The 19,707-nt window shown below is 44.6% G+C and overlaps 1 protein-coding gene across 7 annotated transcripts in view; it reads right to left on the bottom strand.

Moving 5' to 3' along the window:
- Window positions 1–19,707, bottom strand: part of IKBKE (inhibitor of nuclear factor kappa B kinase subunit epsilon) — a 38,075-nt gene that overhangs the window by 6,380 nt on the left and 11,988 nt on the right. For 5 of the 7 annotated variants that reach the window (XM_075615163.1, XM_075615168.1, XM_075615164.1 and 2 more), the window contains 10 exons: window positions 19,685–19,707; window positions 18,946–19,056; window positions 18,209–18,388; window positions 17,746–17,823; window positions 13,187–13,383; window positions 11,253–11,317; window positions 10,277–10,368; window positions 6,130–6,231; window positions 5,732–5,810; window positions 753–862 (listed from right to left, as the gene is read on the bottom strand). The exon at window positions 19,685–19,707 is cut by the window's right edge and continues 138 nt beyond it. In XM_075615163.1, the coding sequence (XP_075471278.1) occupies window positions 753–862; window positions 5,732–5,810; window positions 6,130–6,231; window positions 10,277–10,368; window positions 11,253–11,317; window positions 13,187–13,383; window positions 17,746–17,823; window positions 18,209–18,388; window positions 18,946–19,056; window positions 19,685–19,707 (1,037 nt within the window). The remainder of the gene's footprint in view (window positions 1–752; window positions 863–5,731; window positions 5,811–6,129; window positions 6,232–10,276; window positions 10,369–11,252; window positions 11,318–13,186; window positions 13,384–17,745; window positions 17,824–18,208; window positions 18,389–18,945; window positions 19,057–19,684) is intronic. The other 2 variants (XM_075615166.1, XM_075615169.1) reach the window with 2 other exon arrangements.

Raw genomic sequence — 19,707 nt, 5'->3', positions numbered from 1 at the left:
AGACATAGAGGCTGCGATCCGCCTCTCCTCGGCCAGCCGGGCACAGGGAAGTGAGAGAGGAGCCCCTTCTTCTCCAGACAGCGCAGGACGCACCCCGCGGAGCAGCCGACACGTTTGGGGGGTGTGGGAAGGTGGCAGGCAAGAGGGAAGGAGTGAGATCTTTGTAGGGAGGAGAGTGTCAGGGCTTTGTGTGTGGGGAGTGTATGATTGCTTCGTGTGGGGAGGGTGAGGGAGGTTAGTGATGCTTGTGGGTTGGGGGGGGGGGGGGGGGAAGGTACGCGGTGTAAGTAAGAGAAGGGGGTGGGGTGAATGTGGTCTTGATGATTAGGAAAGAAAGCGAGTGTGCGGTGTGAGGGTGAACGTGGAGAGAACGTGTAAGAAGAGGATGTGTGAGTATGTTGGGTGTGTGCTTGTGAAAAGGAGGGTATGCGTATGCGTGTAAGCGAGGAGTGGTTATGGAGGCGAGAAGAGCAGGGGCGCCCCGATATTAAAAAATCATGCAGGGGTGCTCCTGCTCCAAAAAGGCAGAGAAGCACTGGAGTATTTAGTATAACGTTCATCGAACCAATAAGTTGGTTGACACGTTGCACACTCTGGAACCTCACCGTGCATAACTCTCCCCTTACAGACACCAAAAGCTAAGAGGGGGAAAAAAACACCTTTATTTTGACTGTTTTTCCTTTACACAGTCATTACTGAAGGGGGCAGGGCTTCTCCTCTGGCAGTGAAAGGGTTAAGATACAGACCCGCACCTTGTGTCTGCCTGAAGCTGATCCTGGAACTTTGTTACTTCTAGATGCATTAATCCCAGTATGCTCTCCTTCTCCGAGGCGCGGGAGCAACTGGACAGGTTATTGGTGATCTAAAATTAACATTAAAAGAATAGAACACACACACACAAAAAGAAAGGAACATATGAAGTAGTGCCTATACTTTAACCTGATAATATAACTGTTAATGTAGTGAGGACCTAATCTGCTATAGGCTATTCAAATAAACCTAGTGAGGTGGTAGAATCATAAGCTGATGGCATATATAAAATGATTATACGCCCAAAAAATGCAAAACGAAATGAATAAAAAATAGCATATCAACAATAAAAATATAACAATAAAAAATATTTATAAAAGTAGAACCATTTGGAGAGACAAAGTCCTGTTCTAATAGTAAATACACCAAAGTGTCTGCAGCCCGTTTTCAAGGGATCACCAGTCCCTAACAAAAGATCTGCGAACAGAAGAAAACAAAACAGGCGCACACCTAGTGTATTATTGATATAAATTTTTTTTTTTTTTTATATATATATATAACATATTTGTAGTTGGTATATATATATATCGTTTATATATACTACTCACTATTTATAATTTACTCTTCAATTAATTTCTTTTTAAATTCATCTATTATTAAATTTACATTTTTTTAAAAAAAACTGGTTTAATTAAAGTAATTTCATTCGTCGTATTGTTAGTATTAATCTTTGTCCAGATCTAGCTGGGTCATCAGAAAAACAAATTATCTGTGTTTTATGTAAATTATTTGTGTTATATGCAATTGATTGTTTTATATATGTGCTCATTTATCCAATTAGTGGAAATAATTTCCTATATATACTGAAAAGAGACACCTAGCGGGCAACCCCTGATGAAGTCATCGTAGATGACGAAACGCGTAGGGCGTGGCTTAATCATACGGCTGTCATTCACAATTTGACTTTATTGCTGTTGGACTTGAGTTCCTGCATCTCCCGCGTTCCCCGTGAGCTGTGTTGGATCGGCTGCAGCATACATCGGTTTGTAGGAATTCCTGATCTACCCCCACCCGGAGGAACTCTTTTGACGGGCACCGGAGGGAAAAGGCTTCGTTTCCGGTTCCGGGTCATATGGTGGAGTTACACAGGAGAACGCTGGGACCTCGTGGATATCGAGTGGACAGCGTTGTTGGCAAATGAGAGCCAATCTCATACATGCTTGAATTTACAGCACTTTTGTGAGTGGGAATTCTGTTTAATTCTTGGTCTTTTAATATATTTTATATCAATAATACACTAGGTGTGTGGCAAGAAAAAAGATACCCGCTAAAGATTACTCAGGTATACCGTATAGAAAATAACAATTTATTGATTGACACAAAGAGAAATAGATAACAGTACAAAAATATTAAAAAATAGGCTGGGACACGAATACTACCCAAAAGAAACACTGTTGCATGAAATAGGGATAAACTATCAATATAAACCCTAATGCCTTATATAGACAAAAAATAGTAAGAATCACTAAGATATGCAAAAAAACTCTTAGACAGGCTATTTCAAATTTCCAATAAATGAAACATGCATCTGATGTAATAGGTCCCCAAGGACACAGAGTGATAACCAGTATAGACAATACTTCCTCATCAAGCATAAATTCCGCCTCTTAAAAGCAGATGTATAATCCAAACCCACAGCAATTGAATCTCTTTGGGGAATTGGTTGCTGTGCTCTGAGGGTCACTCTGTACAAAGAATTATATAACACACATGTAACATGAAAAAATACGTGCTCTCAAAAAGAGTGCAGAGTGAATAACCTGTGTATTGCACACATGAATATCAAAAGCGTTCAAAGTCCAGGAAGATAATCACAGCAGTGTTATGTAGCATAGTTACGTGACTGCATTATCCAGGGGTCCTGCCTAGCACCCCCACTCCTACGCGTTTCGTCAGAGGACTTAAACTTGGAGTGGTGAGGAAGCTAGGACAAGACACTGTTTAAAAATGGTTGATTTTCGCGCCAAATGAAGGAATAAGCAGCTGTGTGTGATCTTTACTCTGAGTAGTAGTGTGCACTTCCGCGTGTCAAGGTGAGATGCATAGTGTCTACACCCAGTTCCTGTGTTACGTCCCCATGCGTAACGCGCATGCGCAGTGTAACCGCGGGTCAAAAGTTAATGCTGCACAACGTGGTAGCGTATACTTGCTCTGTGCAGGCTTAACGCGTATTGCGCATGCGCAACGTTGGCAAAAAGGACATGCGCAAAGCAGCCAAGATAGGTGGAAAGTTTGCGTGAATACCATGGCAACCTTCATGACGCCATGTCAAAGTGTGCATGCGCCAAACAGCGCGATGCAGAACTTCCCAATCCACTAAGCTAAATAGCTAGTATCCCTTGAGAGGCATTACCGCGCATTATTAGAGGCAACAGTAAAGAGTCTTTAAATGTATATATATTAGACTTTCATGTCTGCATTAAACATCATACATTAGACTCGCACATGCGCAAAGGGGCAATCACATAGAGGCAGCTTGATACTGACTCAGAGAATGTATACAAAGCCCCACTTCTGTGAGCAAATATCTCTCTAAGGGCCTCATGCAGAGAGCAGCGCAAAAAGGAATCTCGCCATTTGCCGGCGAAAATGGAGCTTTAAACCGCCGGAAAAGGCAAGTTTAAAAAAAAGCGCCATTTTTTTTTTTTTGCTTGAAATTCGCCGCGCAGCTGGAGAGTTTCTAATCTCTCCAGTTTTTTTTCCTGCCGTATGCAGAGAGCCGCGATCGCCATCTAGTGGCTGTTCGCGCCAAAAAAATGGCGCGATTTTCAACATTTTTCCTCTCCACCAAGCAGCTGGAGCTCCGCGGCCGGTGGAGGGGAAAAAAAAAAAACGCGATTTTTTCCCCACTAGTTTCAACAGCGCTTATAGCGCTTATAGCGCTGGTTGAAACTCTCCATATGCAGAAAGGCTTGTAAATGCAGTTTTCTGCCCTTTCTGCATATGGAGAAAAAAAACTCTTCAAAAAAGCTAAAATTTTTCCCCCTCTCCAATTCTAAATAGCGCTGCTCTCTGCATGAGGCTCTAAGTGTGATGATTTTGGGGCTCGGCCATTCTCTCCTTCTTGATATTGCATTTTCTGTGGTCAGTATTGCTCACAGAAGTGGGGCTTTGTATACATTCTCTGAGTCAGTATCAAGCTGCCTCTATGTGATTGCCCCTTTGCGCATGTGCAAGTCTAATGTATGATGTTTAATGCAGACATGAAAGTCTAATATATATACATTTAAAGACTCTTTACTGTTGCCTCTAATAATGCACGGTAATGCCTCAAGGGATACTAGCTATTTAGCTTACTGGATTGGGAAGTTCTGCATCGCGCTGTTTGGCGCATGCGCACTTTGTGACATGGCGTCATGAAGGTTGCCATGGTATTCACTAAAACTTTCCACCTATCTTGGCTGCTTTGCGCATGTCCTTTTTGCCAACGTTGCGCATGCGCAATACGCGTTAAGCCTGCACAGAGCAAGTATACGCTACCACCTTGTGCAGCATTAACTTTTGACCCGCGGTTACACTGCGCATGCGCATTACGCATGGGGACGTCACACAGGAACTGGGTGTAGACACTATGCGTCTCACCTTGACACGCGGAAGTGCGCACTACTACTCAGAGTAAAGATCACTCACAGCTGCTTATTCCTTCATTTGGCGCGAAAATCAACCTTTTTTAAACAGTGTCTTGTCCTAGCTTCCTCACCACTCCAAGTTTAAGTCCTCTGACGAAACGCGTAGGAGTGGGGGTGCTAGGCAGGACCCCTGGATAATGCAGTCACGTAGCTATGCTACATAACACTGCTGTGATTATCTCCCTGGACTTTGAACGCTTTTGATATTCATGTGTGCAATACACAGGTTATTCACTCTGCACTCTTTTTGAGAGCACGTATTTTTTCATGTTACATGTGTGTTATATAATTCTTTGTACAGAGTGACCCTCAGAGCACAGCAACCAATTCCCCAAAGAGATTCAATTGCTGTGGGTTTGGATTATACATCTGCTTTTAAGAGGCGGAATTTATGCTTGATGAGGAAGTATTGTCTATACTGGTTATCACTCTGTGTCCTTGGGGACCTATTACATCAGATGCATGTTTCATTTATTGGGAATTTGAAATAGCCTGTCTAAGAGTTTTTTTGCATATCTTAGTGATTCTTACTATTTTTTGTCTATATAAGGCATTAGGGTTTATATTGATAGTTTATCCCTATTTCATGCAACAGTGTTTCTTTTGGGTAGTATTCGTGTCCTAGCCAATTTTTTAATATTTTTGTACTGTTATCTATTTCTCTTTGTGTCAATCAATAAATTGTTATTTTCTATACGGTATACCTGAGTAATCTTTAGCGGGTTTCTTTTTTCTTGCCACATTACTATTATTGACCCGTGAGCACCGCCTGCTATGGAAATTCCATTATATACTGGCTTATGGTGACCTTCATTTTGTTTGATTCGATGCTACACTAGGTGTGCGCCTGTTTTGTTTTCTTCTTTACACACACACACACACACACACACACACACACACACACACATCACATCACCCTGAGGAAGGTCCCTCCACGAGGACCGAAATGTTGATTTATGATGTACCACTTTCACTAAATACACTTTTTTCTCAACTACCCCCTTGGGTGCCGTCTCTTGATTCCGGATTCCATACGGTATTGTATAACTGCATTATCTTCATGGGACATGCACCAACTATCATACTTTGTTTGTAGGAGTGAGTGTCAGTATCAAGGCCAAAGTGAGCCAATACACTGGATCTCTTAGCATCAATGTAACAAGGTGCTGTAGGGGAGGCAAAACGGGTGGTGGGGATGTATATGGATTACATCCCACACCAGTGCAAACTGTATGTTCAGGGGCACAGGGAGTAGAGGGGGGTCACATCCCAGCGCTCCCCACCCAACTCACAGACTGCAGCTTCCTGCGACACTCCCCCTGCTCCTGCAGTTCGCCGACCTCAGGACTCCCCCCGTATACGGAGCTGCACCTGCGAGACGCACAGAGCATGAAATAAAACGGGTTTGTTTTCGTTTTATACCTTCCCAATGCCACCCTGTGCCAAGAATTAGATAGTTAGCTCTATGGAGCAGGAGCATGCGCCCGAAAATGTCTATGTACATCGCTGCAGAAATTATTATAATTAGTCATTAAACCGATAAAAAGAAAAAATAGAATTTCCCTTCAAACAAAATATATATATTAAAAAAATATATATAGTTAAATGGTAGAGATGTTTCAACCGCTTAGATGCCAGACAAACAGCTCTAGCACAGAAGGGGTTACCCGCGGAAGTGTTGCACCCTTACAGTTGCGTGATCCTGCCCTCCGTGTTCTTCAGACAGGTTAGGATGGACAAGACGGAAGACTTATTCTCGAAGATCCGCCGGCATTCTGCGTTCATGTTCTCACTGCGGACACACAAGAAGAGCAGGGTCCTGCCATACTGAGTATATCACATATATTACCACCATACTTTTTCACTGCCCCACGAAAACCTCATTTAGGTTTTGAAGTCTACTGGTCTCGTTTAAAGACCACTTCGCTGCTAGCGGGCCAGAGAGGCACTGTGCAGCAGCATGCTGGCCTCTTCTGCATTGAAAGGGTTAAATATGGGCAGCTGAACAGAGGTACAAGGGTACAGGTTGCTATTTGGGGTTTGAGGGGGCTGGAGCTCAGATTCCCTTCTCCGCTGTCATGGAAGCTGTCTCTGGGGTGGGTTTTCTGACTGCACTTATTCCAGGTGTAATGCAGCAGTTAGAATCCTTGGGAAACGTCCACATTTAAAGTGGAAAGGAAGCTAAAAAGGGACATATATCTTTCGCTATATTATATATACACATATATATTAGGGTCAATAAAATAAAAACATTTTCGGCTACTTTTTGGTGTGCCTAGCTCTTTCTTTTGATTATATATATATATAGAAGAAAAAAAAAAGAAAAAAAAGCACCAGTTCCGTAAATATAAAGTAATGCGTAGAGTTTATTAAAAAAACCAGAGTGGGCGTCGTGACGCAGTGACGCGATTACGCTCTGGGGATGGAGGCACCCGTTTGAACCACGCATCCGCTGCCAAAGCGAGGTCTGACACACAGGAAGTTTTTCACCTCCAACTGAGGTTTGACACACGGGAGGTCCGTTTAAGCCGTAGGAGGAAAGTATTCTCACTAACATCAGGATACACCAGCCAATCAGACCGCACGTCGAGGTATTTAGCTCCGTGCTCTACCAGGTCTGCCAACAGTACACCGACTTTACATCTGAGAAGGGACATTCTCTAGTTGGTGACTATTGTTTTATACTGGGTTCTTATCGGCTATATGGATTGCTATTGAATCAACTGATATTCCAACTGGTTGTTTTCCTCCCTTACAATCTCCTGCTCCCTCGCCTTGCCATCCCCTTATATGTCACTTGCCTATTGCTACTATCTGATATTGATTGCTTTTTAATCACACCAGTTGAACATTGGTCCTTTTGACCACTCTGTTTTTTTTAATAAACTCTACGCATTACTTTATATTTACGGAACTGGCGCTTCTTTTTTTCTGTTTTTTGTTATTATCACTGTGGTCAGGCTTGACCATATAGAAGCTTTGCATCCTCCGTACAGACTGTCCCTGTGCCTTAATTACCTATCTATCCCACATTATTCACGTATTACATTATTATAATTACCTTCTATATAATTCACTCTTAGCACACTTTTTGCACATTACATCATTTATAATTAACGTACTAGCTCTACTATTTGTTTTTGTGTATATATATATATATATATACACACATACATATATACCCCATTCCAAGTTAAGCATTTTTATTTTATTTTTTATTGCGTGCACCAGGCATCCGTCATATGTATTTATGGGACAGCACGCAGGTAAGTAAATCAAAAATGTTTTATATTTGATAGAAGACACAAAAAACGACGTTTCGGTCCCCCAGTGGGACCTTTCTCAAGTATGGTCTGTTATTGCTTTATGGGATAAGCACCAAAACTTATTTACTTGCATATGGTGTGCCGCTGTGCATTGGATTCTATATATATATATATATATATATATATATATATATATATATATATATTTGTAGCCCCCTGTAAACAGCACAGGCTATACCTATCTTCCTTCTACTGTGGTAAATCCTGTTAAGATCAGGCGCCAGTAATCATTATGGGTTTTCCCCCTTCATAGCTCTAACCTGAATGGTAGATGCTGACCTGGACTCTGCTGCAGGCGTGAGCAAGAGGGGAGGTTCTGCTGACATCACGAGGGGCGGGGCTAGCTCTATATTTAGCAGCCAACTCCTGCGAGTAGTGGTTGTTCTTCGTCCTTGCTGTGTGCCATATTCCTCTCTGATTGATGGTTCTTCAATAGAGATAGTAGCGTAAGAAGAGTTCGAGCGAGCAGTGAGACCAAGAGTCTAGAGCGGCTGAGTATTAGGCCGTAAGCCTAAAAGAACGGTCCGAGGAGTATCAGGAGGCTACTGGCTCCCCGGCGCAGCGTGCCGGTTGAGAGCGAGAGGAATCAAACCGATCAGCGTCTATAAGTAGAGCTCATAGAGCATCTATAAGTAGAGCTCATAGAGAGAATCATAGACTGGTGGACCAATGCCCTCACCCCGCTGCCAGGGGTGATGGGGAGAGAATTCAAGACCCACCTCGAGGCTAACCTCGGGGGTGGGCCACGGGGTATTGCCGCCCTAGCTCAGACCATCCTGTCAGCAAAGTGACTTGGAGGGAAGGAGAGGAGGTGGTCGTGGGAGTTGAGCAGGTTGTACTTGGCACTGGCGATTGATGTGTGGCTTCTGGAAGCTTTATCGTTGGGCTATCGTTGCATTGTCAAATAAAGAGACTGTTCTGCACCCGTAAAGACTGTGTGTGATTTGGAGAGTATAACCCTGGGACCCGAGGGGTTCTTCTATACCGGTCCTATCCCATTACCCTGGGAGTATAGAAGATGGAGGCGCTGCACCACTAAGATAATATGGAGGCTACTACCCCAGAAGCCCGGTCCTGGCTCCCCCACAACATCGCGGGAAGCTCAGGCCCTCCTGTTCCTCACAGGTACGCCCCACACCGCATGTAACCAGCCCCCATGCACCCCTCACACTCCCGTAGAGACTGGGGGGGGGGAAACAGGGTTACATATTATATGCACACAAAAAAACAAGAAACACAGCGCACAACGCTCATAGTGCATTAAATGATATCTTTAGTAACCAAAATAAGAAGGTAAGTATTGTGCGTACATAAAACAAAATTTAAACAAGCATTTCAGGGTTATTGTTACCCAAGCACCAACGGACGCCTGTGATGGTCTCGTGGCTCTCTCCTTCTCACTCCAACAACCTCGATGTAGGGCCTGGAAAATCTCCACTCCAAACGCTGGTGTTTTGGCCTCTCGCCTTAGGGAAAGGCTAGTGCAGCTTCAGCAGTCCAGAAAAAGACCTCCGCTTATATGCGTTGTGCCCGTCACTGCATAAATCTCGTGTATAACGGAGCAGCGGAGTACACGCGGTTTTGCGTCCTGGTCGAGAGCTTCTTCCGGGTCTGTGACGTCACAAGATCGCGAGACTTCGTCGCAAGTCTGCAGGACACCGGATCAGTTCTCTGGGAGTGCTGGGATGTAGAGGGTTCGCAAATGTCATCAATCCTACGCGTTTCGAAACCACAGAGGGTCTCTTCATCAGGGATGAAGAGACCCTCTGTGGTTTCGAAACGCGTAGGATTGATGACATTTGCGAACCCTCTACATCCCAGCACTCCCAGAGAACTGATCCGGTGTCCTGCAGACTTGCGGCGAAGTCTCGCGATCTTGTGACGTCACAGACCCGGAAGAAGCTCTCGACCAGGACGCAAAACCGCGTGTACTCCGCGGCTCCGTTATACACGAGATTTATGCAGTGACGGGCACAACGCATATAAGCGGAGGTCTTTTTCTGGACTGCTGAAGCTGCACTAGCCTTTCCCTAAGGCGAGAGGCCAAAACACCAGCGTTTGGAGTGGAGATTTTCCAGGCCCTACATCGAGGTTGTTGGAGTGAGAAGGAGAGAGCCACGAGACCATCACAGGCGTCCGTTGGTGCTTGGGTAACAATAACCCTGAAATGCTTGTTTAAATTTTGTTTTATGTACGCACAATACTTACCTTCTTATTTTGGTTACTAAAGATATCATTTAATGCACTATGAGCGTTGTGCGCTGTGTTTCTTGTTTTTTTGTGTGCATTTAGGGGGGACCAGAGCCATCCCTGGTGTCACAGCTGCAGACGCTCCATAAATATTCATACTATACACAAGGTCACCTATTTAATTGTATCACATTCATCACGTTATTTATATATTGTTGTTGCGCACTTTTCTTTTGTTCACCTATTTCATTACATATTATATATATATCACATACACATACATACTGTACACACTAGCCTCCCATTAAATAATATACTCACATGAGCCAATATGTCCCCCGGAGAATAAACTCCTGACATTTGATCAGCGCCTGTGACACTCGCAACGTCTGATAAACCGCGCTGAGCACGCTCTGAAACAGCAAAGAAATGCGTCAGGGTGCATACACACACCTCATTCCCATGTGTTACAGTAAAAAGCAGTGGTATGGTGTTTCATCTCGGGACCACAAATCCGTTATAGAAGGATCTCTGCCATGTTTATGTTACTGACCAGAGAGCAGGAAAGATCACAGGATATATATATATATATATATACACTGTTTAACGCACACACGACCGTCCTTATGTTACAGTTTCTCTCCATTATTTTAGAATAACATCTGTTTTTCTTGTCAAAGGCCTCTTCCAGGCTGAGAGTCGCTCGCTCGTGCGCTCGAGCAAAACAATTAAAGTAAATTGTTGGGTCCATTCTGCGCGCGCACGTGAGCGTGCAGAGGTGCGATGTTTGGCGAGACAAATATTGTTGTATTTGTCGCGCTTGCCCTGGTCACGTGTGTGGTTCAGCCAATGAGGGCGAACCGCTCACGTGACATCACAGGCACGCCCCCCCATGTGCGCAACTAACTGGCCAGGAATAGCCCAGCGCCTGACGTCACAGCGCTCGAGCGCCAGCGAGCGCACTCCGACCCTGGACGAGGCATAACCATCTCCACATTGATACAAATAGTATTAGTTAAAAGTGAAAAAGCAACAGTTACAAAATAATCCTCAGACTGCGCGTCACCTGCAGGTGATAGTGACCAGAACTATATTAATCGCAATGTGACATTCACTAGCAGAGAACCAATACTTTTCAATTTTCTCTCCCGCTACTTTTTACTCACAATTCCACTGTTTTTTGTTTTTAAGGAAAGTTATTTTTAATATAAAGGCACAGTACCACTACTTTTGTCAGGCCTCTTTGACCACTGCCTGTGCTGTCCCACCTTGCAGGGGACAGACACATTACCCTCACCTTTGCTGTGGAGCAGTCGGACATGACATCGACCGTTGGAAGGAACCTGGGATAGTCAAAAGCAGCTGGAGAATACAACAAGAAGTGAGGAGATTACAGATCAGAGTGATTGGGATGGAGAGATGGCGGGTTTATAGATCACACACACAAGCGTAGACACACAGAGCGTCCTAGCATCCTGTTGAGTAAAGGTGGGAGTCTTTTTGGATAGGTCTCTACTAGCTTGTGACATTTTTGCCCATTCTTCATGGGACGATTGATCCAGTTCTGATAAGTTTCTTGGGGATCGTCGATGGACTGCAATCTTCAAATCTTGCCATAAATGTTTGATTGGATTCAAGACAGGACTTTCACTCAAGAACATTAACTCTCTAATTGTTCAACCACTCCAGTGTAGCTTTGGGTCATTGAAACTGGGGGGGAAATTCATATTTCAGCAGGACAGAGTCTTGGCTGAACTCAATCAGGTTTTCCTCAAGTATTCACCTGTACTTTGCACCGTCCATTCTCCCCTCTATCCTGACAAGCTTCCCAGTCCCTGCTGAAGAGAAGCAGTCCAATAACATGATGTTGCCACCACCATGCTTGACAGTTGGGATGGTGTTGCCCGGGTGACGTGCAGTGTTGGTTTTGCGCCAGATGTAATGCTTGAAACTTAGACCAAAAAGTCAAATTTATGTCTCGTCTACCACAAAACCTTTTTCCACATGTCTGCAGCATCATCTACATGCTTTTTCGAATGGTCTAAATTCCCCGTATTACGTCTTGCGTAAGCTCAACACTGCACATCATCCCAGTCAACACCATCCCACCTGTCGAGCATGACTAAAAATAGTTAGTTTGAAAAAAAATGTGCATACATTATTTGTAATTCAACAAATTGTGACATTATTGGTAGGGAGTGAATACTTCTGCAAACATCTGTGTATATGGTGTGTGATTGATATATATATATATTTATATATATTTGTGATAGATATGTGCTGGAGTAGTGCAGCCAGTGTGCTTTCCAGCCTACAGACAGTTAATCTCCTCTGGAAAGCTAGCAGAACCTGCAGCTAATCAGACTGGTCTCCTGAATGAATAGGAGTTTAAGAGGCAGACACAGTGAGATTGTTTTCCGCAGAGAGGGGGAGAGTTTTTTTCCCCAATCAGGAAGGAAACTGGTTGGTGCAGTTCCCCAGGCCTGCTAGATGCTGGACACAGGGCCTGCTGGGACTGCCTGGGTTGCACACCCAGGAAGAACAAGCCTGCTGAAGAGGGAAGGACATGAGACTTCTGTGGGAGCAGGGCTGGATCCAGAGGGATTTCCTGGACTGTCTTGGGTCTGAGTCCCCAACAACACATAAGAACTTTGATATTGTCATATATAGTATATCTGTAAACATGAGTATGTTTTGGGCTGGTAACCATTTAGCTGGCTAGCCAATTAGAGAGGGATCTGCTGTGCAGTCAGTCTCCTAAAGAGGAGTAGGTGTTATTTTTATGCTTTATTTTCGTAAAGGCCTACTGTGGGCCTACTGTAGTTTTGTTTATCCCCTGTAAATAAAACCCTGTTCAACGAACTCTAGAGTTTCCTGGCTTGAATTTGGGATAAAAGACCCTGCAACGTGACTGGGATATACATACACACACACACATACATACATATTGACTTTCCTTTTGCATAATAACAACATTTCTGTGTCAAATCTTCCAGCCATTTCCAACTCCAGACAGTATGATTACATGCATCCAGGCCCCTCTGACAGAGAAAGGTTCAAGAGGTGCTTAGCAGCTTTGTAGTTATAGGGGCAGATGCTTCCCTGTGCCATACAGAATGACCCACATCTCAGCATGTACCGTGCACAGCGCTCCTGCTAGGGGTGCGAGACTGGACAGGAGATGTGAACACAGGACAGAGCTAGAGAGGAACCAGCTAAACCACAACTCACGATCTCTGTAGATGACCCCCATGAGATCGTAGCACTCGCTGCTCATCATGACGAGCGGGTTTTGCTCTGTGGTTCTGGAGACATCCCGGACCTGCAGGTTTGGGTCCAAGGAGTAGTAGTGGCCCTCATAGAAATACCTCTGGCTCTGAGGAGCCACACCAGTCTGTTTAGACACCAAATCCAAGAATATTCCAGCGCTGCCATCAAGAGGAGAAGAGGGAGCAGAGAGAAACTACGTCAGAGACACACGGCTTCTGTTTAATATGCCGAGAGGATGCCTTCCCAGTGCCGGAGAAGAGATTAGCCCCACTCAAATGAATAGGACTAAAATCTTCCCTAGCGCGGGGACGCGCTTCACAGTATATTCTAAGGACCACTAACAGCAGATAGAGATATTTATCTGAACACGTCTGCATATTTATATAACACCCATGAGTGGGTCTGTGTGTTTTTCACAGGTCCCCACACATGCTTTAGTCACTCGGTTGTCACATGTCATACAAAAGGGATCAAAGCAGCTACACTCACAATTAAGAAACCCAATTTAATTTTTGTTATCAGCGCAGGTGTGCGTTTAATAGATACAAAAAGGACAAAAATAGAAAATGGACACCCAACTTACCGTAAATTTATTTTCCTGGAGAGTCCATCTATGGCAGTGCTCACCAATGGGTTAAGTTCCACCCTCCAGCTTTGATAGATTTCTGCCCTACCTGTGGGAGGACCTATAAGTAGCCCCTCCTTTTCTCCCCATTGGGATGGTACTGGTGAGCACTGTCATGGATGGACTCTCCAGGAAAAGAAAATTACAGTAGGCTGGGTATCAATTGTCTATTTTCCTGGTTGTCCCCATGGCAGGGGTCACCAATAAGACTTGCCAAAGGGGTAAGCACATAAAAAAGTTTGTGTGTAGGGAGGGGGGGGGGGGGGGGCCTAGAATAAAACACCACACTCCATGACACTTAAATATGATCTTTAAGTAGTGACAATTGACTGCAGGACCTTCCTGCCAAAGCCTGCATCTGCTGAATAGTGCTTAATAAATGTATTAATGGAAGTCCATACTGCTTTATTAAAATGTCGGCCAGCTAATGGAATATCTGTATTCCTTATTTCCTTAATTTTGTGAAAGTTCTCTGTGAAGTAGAGACAGAAAGGAAGAGCTCTAAATTGCCAGTGAACTACCCCTATTGCAGATCTCAGATACTTTCTGTGTCTGTGACATATGGGTATGTGGAAGTAGACATCCTTTAGATCTTCTGATACAACCCTTGTCCACTGCGGAAATAATGGTCTTGAGGGACTCCATTTTTAATTTCCTTAATCTTAGCAGCGTGTTTACGCCTCTTAGGTCAAGGATTGACCTGAATGTTCCGTTCACCTTTTTTTACGAGGAACATTGGGGAGTAGATACCTAGGTATCTTTTTTGTGTTGCAACTGGTTGGATCGCATGAATACCATAAACTACTGGATACTGCTGGTTATTTACTGTCTGGAAAGCTTGTTTCCTGGACATCGGGATCTTATAAACCTGTGTTTTCCTGGTATTGTCTTGAATTACAGATAGTACCCTCTGTAGACCATGTTGAGTACCCAGGAATCCATAATCGTTTGCACCCAAAGGTCCCGAAATTGCAGGAGTCTTCCACCTACATAGAATGCTCGAGCTCCCCTCATCTCATGCGAACTTCCCAGTCACTCTATATGGGAGGTCCACCTCTTGGCCCACAAAAAAAAGAGAGCTCTGGCCTCCACGCTAGGAAGCTGTTCTTGGGTAGCCCCTGCCGGCCCTATAGGTTCTCATATCTCGGCTGTTAGGCCTCTCATTGATACTTGAAGTCAGACATCAAATCTTCTTTTCCTTTCCTGTTGTAGGAACAGACATTTGTCTCTCAATGATGGAATCTAGCTTCCTACCAAACAAATGATATCCCTCGAAAGAAATTGAACACAGATTGTTCTTTGAGGATGAATCTGCCTGCCAAGGTCGTAACCAAAGCTCTTGTCTGGTTGTGAAAGACAGCCCCATTAACCTTGCTGCTAGCTTAACTGAATCCCGTGAAGCCTCCGCTACAAAATCCGCTGCCACTTTTAGTTCAGAGACTGCTCCAACTATCTGGGCTCTTTTAACTTCCATCTACAGGGTCTCTTCCACATTAGCAATCCATAACTTCATTGCTCGACACAGATGTTATGGATATAGAAAGTCTGCAGGCTGTACCTGCCGCAGTTAATTATTTCTTCAAGGTGTTCTCCATCCACCTGTCCATAGCATCTTGAAAGGAGGTTGCGTCGTGTACAGGAAGAGTTGTTCTTCTGGCAAACCTTGACACTGCCACATCCAGCTTTGGGGGAGAATATTTTGCTTTCATTTATTTTTCCTTGAAAATGTCCTAGTCAAGGATACTTTCTTGTCTGGCTAGGACCATTCTACCTTGATCATATCCTTCACGACATCGTGAACTAGGAAGGTTCTTGGATTTCTATGTAGTCTCCTGAATAGGCGATCCCTAGGTTCTGAAGGGCAAGGCTCGTCTTCGATCTGTAAGATCTCTCTTACTGCTTTGAGAAGCAGGAGTATGGATTCTAGATCAAAAGGTGGATGACTCCTCTGTTGAAAGTTCATTCTCTGATTCCATTTTCAGCTCCAGCCTGGTGAATCGTTAGTGTTCTGAATTCTCAGAAGAGAAGTCCTCCTATCTTTCCAGGCTAGTGTATGATCTTTCCTACTTTTAGCCTCTGCGCGATTTCGAAGACGCTGCCTCAATGCCCTGCGTTACTGCTTCCTTCATCAATGAGATGAAATCCGACATTGGCTGAACTGGGTCCTTTGCCGTGTCTTTAAGGCAATCCTCACAAAGTGGCCTCTTGGCCTTCTTCCTGACAGTCGGTTCTGTTGGGACTCTAGCCACTGTATCCTTTTGTTGTGGTCCTGGAGTACTGACATAATGGGAATCAGTAATTACAGCCATCTCTTTTAGAAAACAAAAATCACAATAGTACTACTACTTTCTCCCTGGGGCTTACCTTGGGACTTTTATACCCGAACTACTTGAACAGCTTATATCCATTATGTATCCTGGCTAGGATCTGATAGGCTTGCAGATTCTTTAAGCAGTGTCTATAGTTAGATAGGCTTGCAGCATTACTTTGCAGCACTTGAGCAGGCTCCCAGTGTGTATGCTGTCCTCTGCGTGTCCGTAATCTTTCTGCAGAGTAGCAGGACAGCGTCCGTCTGCTAAGGGTTTTAAAATCCTCCGCTGACGTCACCGCAACCTCTCTCACAAGATCCCCTGCTATGCCGTGCGTCTTCTGGGTTGAAGTGCGCGTGGCTGCCCAAGCGGCTTCAGGACCTGCGAGCCTGAACGGCTATTTGCAGCATGGCCTTCTGACGGCTCTACGGAGCAGCAACTCCTTGGAGTGCAGACGTCCGGGCTTCAGCGGGAGAGAGAGGCAGAGAACTCCCGTGGATCAACTACTAAGTACTCAGGTAAGTCCCTTCTACATTACAGAAAAACACTTACCTCTACCTCAGCTAGGTAGGACAAAAAAAAAAAGACTACCTGGGGGGAAAAGGAGGGGCTATTTATAGGTCATCCCACAGGTAGGTTTCTGTCCTCTCTCAGCTGGAGGGTGGAACGTAACCCATTGGTGACCACTGCCATGGGGACAACCAGGAAAATATCAAGGAAATATTCAAGGAATGGACTTGATGGTTTCCCCCGTGTGCTGCATCTCTCTGCTGTCCGGGTGTCACCGCCTGTTGTCATTTATGGTTCTGCCTGTGACAGGGACCATCTGCTGTCAGCGGAAAGGGGTGTTTCAAAGGTTGGGATTTTAAAATAAAATGTTAATTTCAGTCTCAATTTTCTTAGCAGTGATGTATCCCCAGAAGTACCTCGGCTGCCAGATCATTTACTAACATTGCATCTTCCTGTTATCGTCGGAAAGATGAAAGTTCCATGAAATTACATGGAAGCCCCAATCCTACCTGGAAATGTGGCCTTTTCATTTATTTTTATTTACATCATTGGAACCAGGCGATCCTCTAGTAATGGACTGTGCTATTTTCAGTGCCGGAGACCCCGGTTCCCGAGATAATTACAGCCAAATCTCAAGTGATCCGCAATCCAATAGGAAGCAACATTATCAATCGTTGTGGATTACTATGGGTAGTGTAAGGTGGCTATGTTGAATTTTCAATGCGGTACCATCACCATCAGCGGTAACTCAGAAACGGTATCTCAGAAACCCGGGACCTCAGCTGCTGAAAATAGCGAGGGTCAGCACCGAAAAACTCTTTGAGGTACCTGGAACTCCCTGCGCGATAAACAACATCATTAAAGAGGTAACATGTTTTTTTGGGGGAGGGTTTCGGTGTTTAGCTGCTATTAAAGGAGCAATCCAAGCAATATCCTACATGTGTGTTTTTAAAATAAATCAGTTCTGCAGTATTAGATAATTCTGACTACTTTTCTTTTTATTCAACTCTTAATGCCCTTTTTAATGAGTTTTGAAGCATCCTGTGATTTCTATAGCAGGCTTTAGCCCACCTCACCTGCAGCGCAAGATCTCTGCAACACTTTCCTGTTTGTGATCATTTGTTGCCAATGTTCCCAGCAGTGTGAGCTGCAAACTGTAACAATAGATAATGTTTCCTTAGTAATATAAGAATACATTGTAGCTGCTGAGTTACACTGACTGAAGAATTCATTGAAATTTAAAGGCAGCCATTTAGTGAACCCTGAGAATCAGAATCTCTGCTGACCGATTACGGGAGAACTAATAGATCGGCAGCTTAAGTAATTCATTTCAAATAAAGGTAATCAAATGCCGCATATAATATATATATATATATACACAATTTTTTAAGTGCTGCTGGGATTGCCTCTAAGCTGCAGACAAGGATTCAGGGTAGCTTACTACAAACTCGTAGACTAATCTCAGATCTAAGACCTGTATTCTGTAACGTTTGGCCGGCCTGTCTAGCACTGCAGGTGTCAGGTGTCAGAGTGGCTCACGTGTTGTAAGTGTGTACGTAGATCCTGTGCGTGCTGGCCTGCGGCAGGGAGAACACGTGGATGACCATCCGTTGTAGGACATTGTTGGTCTCGGCGAAGAACTGTTCGAAGCCCCAGCACTTCTCCTGGTCAGCTTCAAGAATGTTGGGCAGGATGGATTCCAGCTGAACCCTCAGGCCCCTAAGGTGCAAAGAGAAACGGTGGCAGAAATACGGTGACATGGGGCACGGTGCTTTAAAAAGTAGGGGTACAGTGTTGTGATAAAGCTCCTTTTAAAAAGCTTTTGTCCATTGACTAGAGAGGGAGGAAGATCACAAGATATACACTAGTTATCAACAAACCTACAAGCTTGTATCAAGAACTCAACCAGTACATCCCACCTACAGTACTGGACATCCGCCCTTGCTGGCAATGGACAAGAGAATGTGACACGTTCATGACATTGAGTGAAAGCCCATTCACTAAAGCAGGGGTGCTCAACCCCGGTCCTCAAGGCCCCCCGACAGGTCAGGTTTTTAGGCTATCCCTGCTTCAGCACAAGTGGCTCAGTCTTTCACTGAGCCACTGATTGAGCTACCTGTGCTGAAGCTGGGATATCCTTAAAACCTGATCTGTTGGGGGTATTGAGGACCGGAGCTGAGCCCCCCTGCACTAACGGCAGACCCTGCAGTGTTGGGACAGCACGGTGAAAGTTCTCATGTGCTGCCGCACAGACGGCTGGACGGTTATTCTCTTACATGGACAGGCGGCAGGTAACCGGCAGCTCGTAAATCCACTCAATGGGGCCGTCCTCCCTCTTCTGCACTCCTGCAATGGCGCGGTGCGGCTTCTCTGTCGTTATTTTGTGCCTGTGTTAATTAGAAAAAATATGTATTGCATTAGCTAATGATGAGCCTCCACTAATTGCACCTATATCCACTCCCTATAACTCCTCCTATATCCACTCGCTATAACTCCTCCACTAACGGCATCTATATCCTATCCCTATAACTCCTCCCCTAGCTGCTCCTATATCCTATCCCTATAACTCCTCCCCTAGCTGCTCCTATACCCGCTCCCTATAACTCCTCCCCTAACTGCTCCTATTTCAACTCCCTATAACTCCTCCCCTAACTGCTCCTATATTGGCTCCCTATAACCCCTCCCCTAACTGCTCCTATATCCACTCCCTATAACTCCTCCCCTAACTGTTCCTATATCCACTCCCTATAACTCCTCCCCTAACTGTTCCTATATCCACTCCCTATAACTCCTCCCCTAACTGCTCCTATATCGTCTCCCTATAACTCCTCCCCTACCTGCTCCCTATAACTCCTCCCCTAACTGCTCCTATATCGTCTCCCTATATCTCCTCCCCTAACTGCTCCTATATCTGCTCTCTATAATTGCTCTATACACCGGTCCTATAACCTCTCCCCATTTGTAATCTATACTCTATGCGCTCATAAAAATCCCTAACACTTCCAACGTCCTCACATGGTCTCCTTGTTCCGTCTGGG

This window comes from Ascaphus truei, chromosome 9 (assembly GCF_040206685.1).
Source record: "Ascaphus truei isolate aAscTru1 chromosome 9, aAscTru1.hap1, whole genome shotgun sequence".
NCBI classification, from domain to species: domain Eukaryota; kingdom Metazoa; phylum Chordata; class Amphibia; order Anura; family Ascaphidae; genus Ascaphus; species Ascaphus truei.
Note: the sequence above shows the minus strand (reverse complement) of the source record. Positions and strands in the feature narration are given on the sequence as shown.